General features: G+C 38.9%; 1 protein-coding gene across 1 annotated transcript in view; it reads right to left on the bottom strand.

The window, feature by feature from the left end:
- The window catches only part of Zbtb11 (zinc finger and BTB domain containing 11), a 38984-nt gene that overhangs the window by 24908 nt on the left and 1437 nt on the right, over positions 1-12639 (bottom strand). The window contains exons 2-3 of the mRNA XM_021660374.2: positions 6631-6866; positions 5181-5412 (exon numbers count right to left, since the gene is read on the bottom strand). Coding sequence (XP_021516049.1) covers positions 5181-5412; positions 6631-6866 — 468 coding nt within the window. The remainder of the gene's footprint in view (positions 1-5180; positions 5413-6630; positions 6867-12639) is intronic.

Genomic DNA, 12639 nt, shown 5'->3' with positions numbered 1-12639 from the left:
TCATTTTTCTCTGTGGCTGAATGAAATTCCAATCTGTGCATTTATCACATATTCTTTTGTTGTTTTGTTTTTTCAAGGTAGGGTTTCTCGAGTAACAGTCTGGGCTGTCCTGGAACTCACTCTGTAGACCAGGCGATTTTTGAACTCACAGAGATCAGCCTGCCTCTGTCTCCTGGTTCTGGGATTAGAGGCATGTGCAACGACCACCCAGAATAACGCATATTTTTTATCTGTTTATCTTGATGGACATCTAGTCTGGTTCCATTTCCTACCTATTATGAATAGTGAAGCAATAAACATAGATACACAAGTATCTCCATAGCATATTGGCTTTAAGATTCATTCTAGTATGTACCCAAGAATGGTATAAATGGGTTATCTCTAGTAGTTTATTTTTAGTGGTTTTGTTTGTTTACATTATTTGTTTCTTGTTTTTTTTTTTTTATTTTTTTTTTAAGACAGGGTCTCTCTACATAGCCCTGGCTGTCCTGGAGCTGACTATGTAGACCAGGTTGGCCTCAGATTGGCAGAAGCCTGTTTCTGAATTGCTGGGATAAATGGCGTATCACTTGCGTAGCAACTCCATCGTATCTTTATAATGGCCACATAAGTGTATTTTCCCACCAACAGTGAACAATGGGTCTTCTTTTCTCACAGTATGTTGCTAGTTGTTTTCTTGATAACTGTTATTTTGACTTAGATGAAAAGGATTCTCAAAGCAATTTTCAAACTTTAAAAAAGAAATGGTTATGGGTGTTTTGTTTGCATGTAGGTCTGTGCATTACTTTCATGCCTGGCGTCTTCAGACCAAAAGAGGTAGTCCAATCCCCTAGAAGGGGAATTACAGATGGTTGTGAGCTGCCATGTGAGTACTGGGAACTGAACCTGGGTCCCCTAGAACAAGCAGTGCTTTTAGCTACTGAGCTATCTCTCCAGCTTCTCAAAGCAACTTTAATTCATATTCTTGACTGCTAAAGATGTTGAACACTCAAGTTCAAGTATTTATTAGCCTTTCTATCTCTGCTTTTGGAAACTGACTATTCAGTTCATTTATCTAACTGGTTGGATGATTTGTGGGTGTATGTCTGTGCACTTGATTTTTGTAGTTCTTATATATCCTGGTTATTAATCTCAGTCTGATGTGTAGTTGCAGTATTTGTTTCTCCATTTTGTAAGCTATCTTTTCACTCGTTTTTGTTTTTAAGATTTATTTATTATTTATACAGTATTCTGCCTGCAGGCAAGAAGAGATCTCATTATAGATGGTTGTAACATACCATGTGGTGCTAGGAATTGAACTCAGGACCTCTGGAACAATAGCCAGTGCTCTTAACCTCTGAGCCATATCTCCAGTCCCACTCTTGGTCTTTCCCTTTGCTTTTCAATTTAGTGAAATCTCATTTGTCATTATTTAGAATCATTTCCTGTGTTACTGAAGTCCTTTTCAAAAAGTCCTTGTCTATGCCTGAAACTTTCCCATCTGTTCAAAGTTTCAGATCTTACATTAGGATCTTTGATCCATTTTTGATTATTTTGATGAGATACGGAGTGTCATTCATCTAGAACAAATCCAGTTTGCCCAGCACTACTTGTTAAAGTAGCTGTTTTTCTTCAATGTATGCTTGTCAAAAGTAAAGTTCTAACTATATAGGTTCACTGCTAGGCCCTTCTATTGTATTCCATTGTTCTGCATGTCTGTTTTTGTGCCAGAACAAAACAGCCTGTAGTACATCAGGCTAGATATGGTATCTCCAGCACTGCTGCACTCTTTCTGCTAAGAACTGCTCTTGCTACTTACATTGTTTTGGCTTCCATATAAATTTTGGTTGTTCCCCCCGCACCCCAAAAATGTTTATTATGTAATGAATTTTGATAGAGATAACATTAAATTTATAGATGGCTTTGGTAACATAGCCATTTTCACAATATTCATTCTGCAGTCCCTCTGCATGAGAGTTGTTTTAATATAGTGTCTTTTCAGGTTTCTTTACACAGTCATCCAGTATTCTTATCCCATCCCCCATGCATCAAGTGCTTTCGGGCACACTGTCTACATTTTGTTCATTTCCTCCCAAATCATAGACATAAACTACCTTAAGGATATAAACTGTTATGTTTAATACATAGAAACAAAGCAAATATTTTTATTCAAAGTATGTAAAATATGGGATCTTTATATTCATAGACAGGCAAGTCATTACATCATATATTAATAGCTGGGCAGTGGTGGCACACATCTTTAACCCCAGTACTCAGGAGGCAGAGGCAGCACCAGGCCAGCCTGGTCTACAAATTGAGTTCCAGGACAGTCAGGGTTACATACACAGAGAAACCCTGTCTCAAAAAACAGAAATTTTAAAAAAGCGCTGAACTCCCATGGCTGCCTAAATATAAGAACAACCATAGGCCAGGAAGCCTCAAACTGACCAGATCCTACAAACTGTTCAAATGTTTTCTAAAACATTAAAGGAAAAAGAATCGCTGCACCAAGCTCATTCTATGAAGCCACTATTACCCTGATATAAAACTGGATAAGAACACGGGGGGAAAAAAAAAAAGAAAAGACAACTACAAACTTAGTCCTTGTTGAACACAGGTGTAGTGACAAATGTCTTTAATCCCAGCACTTGAGAGGAAGAACACACAGATCTCTATGGTTCAAGGTCAGCCTGGTCTACATGGTGAGTTCCAGAACATCCAGAGCTACATAGTAAGACCCTGTCTTGAGAAAAATAAATTCTGAACAGTACTGTTGTAAACTGAACACATTAAGGCACCAGCTGTAGAAGAGTCAATCTTTGATTGGAGTTCTCAGGAGGCAGAGGCAATTGAATCTCTATGAATTTGAGGCCAGCCTGGCCTATACAGTGAGTTCCAGGACAGCCAGAATGACATAGACCCTGTTCCCCAACAAAAAAACAACAAATTACTACCTCCTGGATCAACTGGTTTCATTCTAGGGATTCAAGACTGATTCATCAAATACAAACCAATAAAGCATAATACAGCATACAGACATGAGAATACAAACAAAATGAGAGCAGGGCATGGTAGCCCATGCCTTTAACCCTAGCTCTCAGGAAGCAATGGCATGTAAATCTCTGTGAGTTAAGGTCAGCATGGTCTACATAGTAAGTTTCAGATCAACTAGGGCTTTATAGAAACCCCTGTGTAAAAAAGAAAAGAAATAAAGCAACCATTCTCAAGTGATATCAGAAAAGACCTTCAACAAAGTTCAACATACCTTCATGATAAAAGCCCTAAATATGTGGACTGAAAGGAACATACCATAACATAATAAAGGCTATCTAGCTACAATAAGCCTATAGCCAATATCGTACAAAAGGAGACCAGAAATTGGTGGCCACTCTCTCCATTCTTTGACTATACTGCTTCAAGTCTTAGAACAAAGCAAGAGAAAACAAAAACAAAAACAAAAACAAGCCAGAAAGTAAAAAAAAAAAATAAATAAATAAAAAAAATTTGTCCTTATTTGTGAATGATATGATTTAATACTTACAAAAACTGTATAAACACTGAAATACTTGGAATAAACACTCTCAGAAAAGCAGCAAGACAGAAACTAAAATCAACAATTAAAGTCAATAGGTTTCCTATAAACCAATGACAAATCTGTCAAGAGAGAAAATTTCATTATATTAATAGTTTTCTAAACAAAACAAAACAATAGACCTCTACTGTTGGAGGTTGGTCTGGTCGTATGTTGTGTACGAATGCTAAATTCTGGCCCCCAAGATCTGGCTGTAGTCCAGACAAGTGTGTACTCTCACATAAACTAGTCTTTGTTGTGACCTTGATCCCCAATTATCTCAGATTGTTTAATAAAGAAGGCTGAACAGCCTGTAACTGGGCAGAAGAGAAATAGGCAGAGCTTCGTTTTCTTGGCTTGGTGTCCCAGGGAGGGACCATGAGGTGGAAGGTGAGGTTGGGAAAAGAAGATGGAGAGAGAGAGGATGTGGCATGACACTGCACATCCAGCCCAGACAGGATGAATTTTGGCAAGTAACTTGGGAAATGTGGCTGGGAAGTAGCCAGACTAGCTAAGAAAATTAGTTTAAATTGGATCTGCCCAGTTATTGAGCTTAAAGCCTGTTTAATAGGTCTCTGTCTCAATTAATGGGGAACTAGCCAGGTCATAGAAAAGCCTTCTAGAATTAATAAATATTCAACAACACTCTAGAATTAAAACTTCATGACAGTGAAGGAGGGGAAAAAAATGAAAACACTATTAACATGGAAAGGTTCTACCCTATTTATAGACCAGCAGAACTAATTAATGCTGCCAAAATTGCTCTACTAACTGAAATAGTACAGATTTGATGACACAATCACATTCTTTACAGAACTAGAAAATTCTATATTCATATAGAAACACACACCCCATAATAACCAAAGTTATACTAAGCAGAAAGAACAATGCTGAAAGTATCTTAAAAGCTGATCTGATATTATATTATAGATATTATATCTGATATTATATTATAGAGCCACACTACCAACAACACAAAACCGTGGCACTGGTATTAAAAACAGACTCCTAGAACCTTAATGGCCCAAATAATGAGCTTCAGGTTTGGTGATGACAGACTGAGAGAACAGGTGAAAAAAAATAAAGGTGAAAGCAATAGAAAAAGACATTTGATGTAAACCTCTATATATACGAACATACCAACAGGTCATCCATCACACATACAAAATTAAAAACACACAAGTAGTTTAAAGTATATTTTCACTTGATATAATTATTACTCAGTTGTAGATTTCTCTCCAACTGTTTCATTTCAACTCTAGAAATAACTCTGTTCCAATTCCCTGAACTCAGAGGCAATGGTAAGAAAAGACAGCCTTTCTGCCAGGTGTTGTTGTCCATGTCTTACATCTCAGTGCTTGTGAGGCAAAAGCAGACAGGTCTGAGTTCAGAGCCTAGCCTGGTCTACTGAGTTCAAGGATATCCAGGGCTACAAAGAGAAACCTGGTCTGGAAACAGACAAAAAATAAGTGATAGCCACAACAATCTTAGAAACCTTGCATTAAAAGAACCTTTTACCTTGAGAAAACAGGCCTTTATTTTGGCATAAGTCCTGTTTGTCTGGAAGATACAAATCTATTTCTGTTCTAGAATGTACTTATTAACAGCAAAGGGTATTAAGAAATCTTACCAGAAAGATCCACGACAGCCTCATGACTAGAAACAGCTCCTTTCTCAATGAAAAGGTCTCTGAAGTATTCACTATTAGCTGACAGGACAGACTTGTGAGCTTTGTACTCTTCTCCTTCGATTAACAATGTAACATCACAGAACTGATTGGAAAGTCTCTGTTCATTCAGCTGTTTCAAAACTGCCTGACAATGTTTTGGTGAAGAACGTTTTACCACTCCTTTGGTGTCAACCTGTCAAGAGAGGTTTGAGATCAAGAGGTGTATTATATATCACCAATATATTCTCATTTTGTTTTTCAGCCAACAATTTGTTTTTCTTTTTTATCTATATATTTAAATAAAACACATTAGAATTTTCTGCCTTTTTAAAAGACAGAGTTTATGTAGCTTTCTAACCTGGAACTCACTATGTAGACCAAGTTGACCTAGAATTCCTCCTGCCTCTGCCTCCCAAGTGCTGGGATTAAAGGTGTAGGCCTGACCCTTTCCCTCCCCGCAATTCCCCTTAGTCTGTCATGCTGTTTTACTTGATCCTGCCTCTTCTGGTCAAAAATTTGATGTATGGCACTGATACAGTCTAAAACAATACAAATGAGCAATTAAACAAACACTTTCTAAAAACCCAGCCAGGAATTAGCCATGGTAGCACACAACTTTAATTTCAGCATTTGGGATGCAGAGGCAGCTGAGTCCTGGGTCACCCTGGTTTACATAGAAAGTTCAAGGATAGCCAGGGCTACATGAAGACAACCTGACTCAAACAATAAAAACCTCCAAGGAAGAGAGGAATGCAGCTCCGTTAGTAGGGTGCTTACCTAATATGTTTGAAGTTTTGATGCTGGCACCTCATAAAACACAACCTATAGAACATGTTTGAAATTCCAGCACTGAAGTAGAGGTAGGACATCAAGGTCATCCCCACCTACATAACTATTTCAAGGCCAGCCGTGGCTACATGACTCTGTCCCCAAAATACCAAACAAGCAGAAGTCCGAGCTAGACAATTTTATCTTGCTATGTGATCCATAGTCTAATTCAGAAAAATATTCTATACACTTGTGCCAATGCACAAATTAACATGTCTTGAACAATAAGCTTTACTTTAGACCAGTAGTTCAAAGCCTGTGGGTATTGGCCCCTTAAGGGGTCAAACAACCCTTTTCCAGGGGTTACATATCAGATGTCCTGTACAGCAGATATTTACTATTCATAACAGAAGCAACATTACAGTTATAAAGTAGCAACAAAAATAATTTTGTGGTTGGGGGTCACCACAACATGAGGAATTGTATTAAAGTGTCTCAGCACTGGGAAGGTTGAGAAACACTTTAGACAAATATATCTCCTTCAAGGAAAGCACCCACAGTCAAACAGTGTTAGTGTCATGGAAAAACAAACAAACAAACAAAAACACTTAAAGACTGAAAGTAGGACAGAAGCATCACTTACAAATACAAGTTCATGTTTAGACACTGGCTTCTTTTTTGAAGACTTGGAGGCTGTGGTTGGAGGTGAAGTAAAATTGCTCAGGTCATCCTCTGATTCATTACTTTCTTCTCCAGATTCAAGGTCCAATCCCAATTCTTCCAACATTTCTGAAGCATCTGATATTGGACGGGAGCGATCAAGTTTCTCCTGACATTTGCTACACTGTTTTATGTAATCTTTAACTTGCTTTAATATACCTTCAGTCAAAAAAAAAAAAAAAAAATTAACATCAAATTTAAGTGTTCCTACTTGAAAATGTATCACTTTAATGTATACAATAAATTATATTCAGATACATATATGCAAGCACTTATGCCCAGAAAGAAAGCAGAGTGAATTCTTCAGAATGTGAGATACTTTTTTCTTATTTATTACCAAGTATTCAGTCTCCTCTGGCATGATATGATTATGTATTTTCACATTTCTGTGTATATTTCAAGGCATCCATGAAAAACAATACAGTTAAATACTAAATAATGATGCTTTTATTAGTGGACCAACTATGTGAGAATGCAATTGTAATATAGCCTATGCAATCTAGATTCATATAATTATATATTCTATGTTTACAAAACCACAAAATCACCTAATACATTTCTTAGTACCTATAAAATATTCCTGTTGTTACATAAACATGAAACAAATACCCAACTGTCTTGACCTATAGAAAGTTAATATGGCTCAACCCATAATGATAAGTAATTTTTCCAAACTATTTTAAAAAACTGCCACTATATCTCATGCAGATATAAATCTACTGGGTTGGAGAGATAGCTTAGCAGTTAAAAGCCCTCTTCCAGGGGGCTGGAGAAATGGCTCAGTGATTAAGAGCACTGTCTGCTCTTCCAGAGGTCCTGAGTTCAATTCCTGGCAACCACATAGTGGCTCACAACCATCTACAATGTGATCTTCTGGCATGCAGGTATATATAGAGCACCCACATACATAAAATAAGGAAATCTTAAAAAAAAAAAAAAATTCTACTTTCAGAGTACCTGAGTTCCCAGCCCATGAGGCAGCAGCTCACAACTGCCTGTAACATCAACTCTAGAAGATCCGTCTTCTGGCCTCTGTGAACACCCGTATGTTATGTGGCACATAACAAATAAAATTAAGGTTTTGGGTTTTTTGTTTGTTTGTTTTGTGGGTTTGTTGTTTTGTTTTTGTTTTTTTTTGTTTTTTTATTTTTTGAGACATGGTTTTTCTGTGTAGCCTTGCCTGTCCTGGAACTCACTGTGTAGACCAGGCTGGGCTTGAACTCGGTGGAACCATCTGCCTCTGCCTCTGCCTCCGAAGTGCTGGGATTAAATATGTGGATGATCACCAAGAAAATTAGGTCTTTTTTTTTTAAAAAAAAAAAGAATAAGAAATAAAGTTGGGCACATGTCTGTAAACCAAGCACTCAAGGAGGCAGAGGCAGATGGATCTCTGTGAGTTTGAGGCCAGCCTGGTCTATAAAGTGAGTCCAGAATAGTAAGGCTACACAGGGAAACCCTGTCTCAAAAAAAATCAAAAACAAAAAATGAACAAACAAAAAAGAAAGCTAAACTATAACAAAAGTTTTCCTCTCTATCATGCACTTAATCTTCCTTCAATTACTCTTAAAAATTACTCTTAAAATTTTATGTGATGAGACAAAAATGTTATGAGAATATTGTTCAATTCCCTGAATTTGTAGATTCCTATGCATGAGGGCAATTTTTACCCCTCTGAATTAGACAAAATGTCACCCAGTTGTCGGAAGACTTCAACAGAAATTATTCCTCGTTTTCATCCAGAGCTTTGATATACTTTTCTTATTGCTCATCAATAAAACAAAAACAAACAAATAAAAAAAATCAAACAACAACAACAAAACAGCACTAAGCTTGGTATAGTGGGGCATGCCTTTAATCCCCAGTACTCTGAAGGCAGAGGTAGTAAGATCTCTAAGTTCAAAGCCATCCTGAAAACAAAGTTCCAGGACAGTCAGATCTACAGAGAAACCCTGTCTCAAAATATAATAACATCACATGGGCCTGAGAGATGGCTCAGTGGCTAAAGGCACTGACTGCTCTTCCAAAGTGGGGTTTAAATCTCAGCACCCATATAGCAGCTCACACTGTCTGCAACTCCAAGATTTGACGCTCACAAAGACATACATGCAGGCAAAACACCAATGTGTATTACAAAATTAATCTGAAAAAAATAACAGCACAGAAAAATTAAGAGCACATTTTATGAGTACAACATGTAATCACTGCAAAGATCATGTCTTGAGGCAAGGGCAGTTGGGATATGCAGGTTGGATGCTCTTCTGATATTTCTCCTAAAATAACTACATTATCCAATGAGAAACATTTAAACTACATGACATAAAAATGAGTTGAGGTATTTGTATCTACATTGTGCTTAGTCTTTCTGTCTGTTTATGTTGGTGCTCCAAGCATTTACCAAGCTCCACCTGCAGAAAAACTCTCTTTATGTTTAGGGAAACAACTGGTTTTGTGCTCTTCAATGTAAGTTTCTGTATTTTCCCAACAAAGACCCCTGTGATAGTTCATTGACTGTCAAGCTACTAATAAAAGGTTGTTCAAAGAGCACAGAGTCAGAGAGAAATAAAGTTTACACTGAGCACTCCCCTTAATCCAACAATTAAATGAATGAATGATTAAACAAACAAACCCAAAACCTGGTTCTGAAGAGATGACTCAGTAGTTAAGAGCACTGGCTGCTCTTCCAGAGGACTAGAGTTCAATTCCCAGCACCCACATAGTGGCTCACAACTCCCTGTAATTCCAGTTCCAAGGGATTCAATGTTCTCTTCTGGACCTTACAGGTACCAGGCACACAAGTGTTAGACAGATATACATGCTGGCAAAACACCCATACACCTGAAATAAATAAATACAGAAATATATACACCAAAAGTTTTGAGTATCAACACAATGTTACAAAATCCCCCACCTGAGTCCATGTGATGGGTAAGCCATATGCAGGCACACTAAAACTATTGTTTAAAATTACCACAAGGGATGTATAAATATTAACACACATTATAAACATAAGATCTTTGTGTTTAGACTAGGGCTTTTTCCTTAAGATATCTCATTATGTGTATACATAATATGCACTAACTTAAAAAAAAACAAAAAACCTTCTAGTCCAGCCTGGCATACAGAGAGGCCCACTGTCTCACAACAAAATAAAACAAAACGAAACAAAACAAAACAACAAAAACTGTTCCTAAGTACTTCAGTCAAGCATCCTTAGTGGGTACTCATATAACAAAACAGCTTGTGAATAGTTTCTTGATCTAGAACAGGGGTTTTGTTTGTTTGTTTTCAAGACAGGGTCTCATTGTATAGCTCTGGCTGTCCTGGAACTCATTATGTAGATCAGGCTGGCCTAGAACCACCTCTGCCTCACAAGTGCTGGGATTAAAGGCATAGGCCACTAAGCCTAAACAGGGCTTTTGAACTTCAGTAATATAAATACTTCAATTTATGATGGGATTATAATCCCAATAATCTCATCATAAATTGAAAATGTCCTTAAATGTAATACATATTTAATTTGCCCAATCTATGAAGCATCATAGCTCTGTAGTGAACTATAGAGTACTGACCACTCATCAACTATCACCTGCTGATTGGGAATTAGTGCTGCAAGCACAGACTGGTTACATTAACATACTCCTACCCTGGGGTGGGGGTGGGGGGATGGGAATCAAACATCATACTCTTTTTTAATTTAGACAGGGTCTCACTAGGTAGCTCTGGCTGGCCCAAAACTCACTGTATAGACTAAGCTGCCTCTGACTCCCAAGCGGTGGATCCCTGATCTTTAGATATAATTCTCTTTAACACACTATACCTGAAGTATCTGACCAATGGCCAAACCAATCTGAACAAAATGCAGCTATGACTCTATGTTTACTCTTCACAGCTACATCATCTTGTAAATTTGACCCAGATTTCTTGGGGGATGAAATAAGAGAAAAATTCTCTCCATGTAGTTCTGGCTGTCCTAGAACTAAGTATGCAGATCAGGCTGGCCTCTGCCTCTGGAACAATGGAGGTTCTAAGAGCACAGGCCTGGCTTAATTCAGATTTTTTTTTCACTTTATTTATCTGGGTTTTTGTTTTGTTTTGGTTGGTTGGTTTTGTGATAAGGCTTCTCTGTGTAGCTTTGACTGTCCTGGAACTCACTCTGTAGATGAGGCTGGCCTTGAACTCAGAGATCCACTGGCCTTTGCCTTCTGAGTGCTAGGATTAAAGGGGGTACACCAAGGCATCCAGTTTAATTCAGGTTTTTTTTTAATATAAAACAAGGACTAGGAGATCATATAGGCTGCTAGGAGATATGGCCAGCAGTATGGAGCAATGGAGCACTTTTTGCTCTTGCAGAGGTCCAAGGTTTGATTTCCAGCACCCACATGGTAGCTCACACCCATTCATAAATAACTCCAGTTCCAGGAAATCCAGTATCTTTTGACCTCTGTAGGCACCACACACACATGTATATACAAGCAAAACACCCATACACAAAATGTAAATAATCTAAAATTTTTTTAAATGTTAAGGAAAACTGTATGAGACTAGTATAAATCTGGGCTGCTATCCACAAAGGAATTCTCTAAGGAACAAAAGGATTACCGTAGAATTCCTAAAATAGGTCCTAGAGTTCCTAAAATAGGTTTGATGACAAAGTTAATAAACATAAACAAATATCTAGAACAAATAAGATGGTTCAACAAATAAAGGCCCTTGCTGCCAACCCTGGCTTGCATGTATAATACCACACAAAATATAATTTTAAAAAACTTATTTAAAAAATTAGACGGAATGAAGAGACAAGTCATTCGTGAGTACTTTTGCTCTTGCAAAGGGCCAGGGTTCAATTCTTAGCACCCACATGGTGGCTCAAAACCATCTAACTCTAGTTCTGAATCCAATACCCAATCCTGACTCCGTGGGCAGCTGACACACGCATTCAGGGAAAACCTTCATATACATACAACTATTTTTAGAAATTAAAAAGAAAAAAAATCAAACTGTTCTGCTCTCATCTGCTTTCCAAGAGATCAAGAAACATTAGGGTTATTTTCTGACCCCAAAATAATCAATTAAGTCAGGTCTGGTGGCACAGGACTGTAATCCTAGCTGAGGCATTCAGATCCTTAATTCAAGGTCAGCCTGAGTAACTAGTAAGATCTTGCCTCAAATAGAGAAATAAATAACCACTCAATGACTCACAGTTACCTTTTATCTTTTCTCAACATACATAGGGTTGCACAGTTCCCTGGGCCTTTTTCGCAAAAAGAACATGAAAACATTAGAAAATGCGACATCATCGCCGTGATTGGTGAGTCAGGGCTGTGATCTCAACACTAGAGAGGCTGAGGCGAGAAGAGGAAAACAAGAGGGGGCGGGGGGAGCCAAATATGGCATATTTCTTCCTAATGAAATCTCTTCTGATGGCGTGTCTGTCTCATCCCTTCTCCCAAGAAAAACAAGCACCTGACAATCTTTAAGACTACCTTATGCTCTAAACCGAGACTCAAGACGACTGCGCACAGTCCCTCCTATTAACTACATCATTGCTTTTCCACGTCGCAGCTGCAGACTCAAGAGGAATGCGGGCAAAGGGATTCAGAGACCCCCAGACCCAGTGGAGAAACCAGAGCGGCACTCGCTGGAGACCGCAGCCCCAGGTTTGGGCCAAGCCTCCCGCGATAAGTGGAAAAGAGAGATAAAGCCCCTGCCTCAGGGCCTCCCGCCCTTCCCCGGAGGCCTGAGGGGGCGGGCCCAGAGAGGCCGCGCCACACCCCCGCCGGCTGGCCCGGCCCCGGGGTAAGCCCCCGAAGCCCCACCCCGGGCGAGGGTCCGCCCCCAGCCTCCCGGGCCTCCTTCCTGTTGGGAAGTGCGGCTGCTTTCGCGTCCCCCGCCCGCTCGGCTGGGTCCCGCGGCCGCCGCGCAGCCGAACGCC

Source organism: Meriones unguiculatus, chromosome 17 (genome assembly GCF_030254825.1).
Source record: "Meriones unguiculatus strain TT.TT164.6M chromosome 17, Bangor_MerUng_6.1, whole genome shotgun sequence".
NCBI lineage: Eukaryota > Metazoa > Chordata > Mammalia > Rodentia > Muridae > Meriones > Meriones unguiculatus.
Note: the sequence above shows the minus strand (reverse complement) of the source record. Positions and strands in the feature narration are given on the sequence as shown.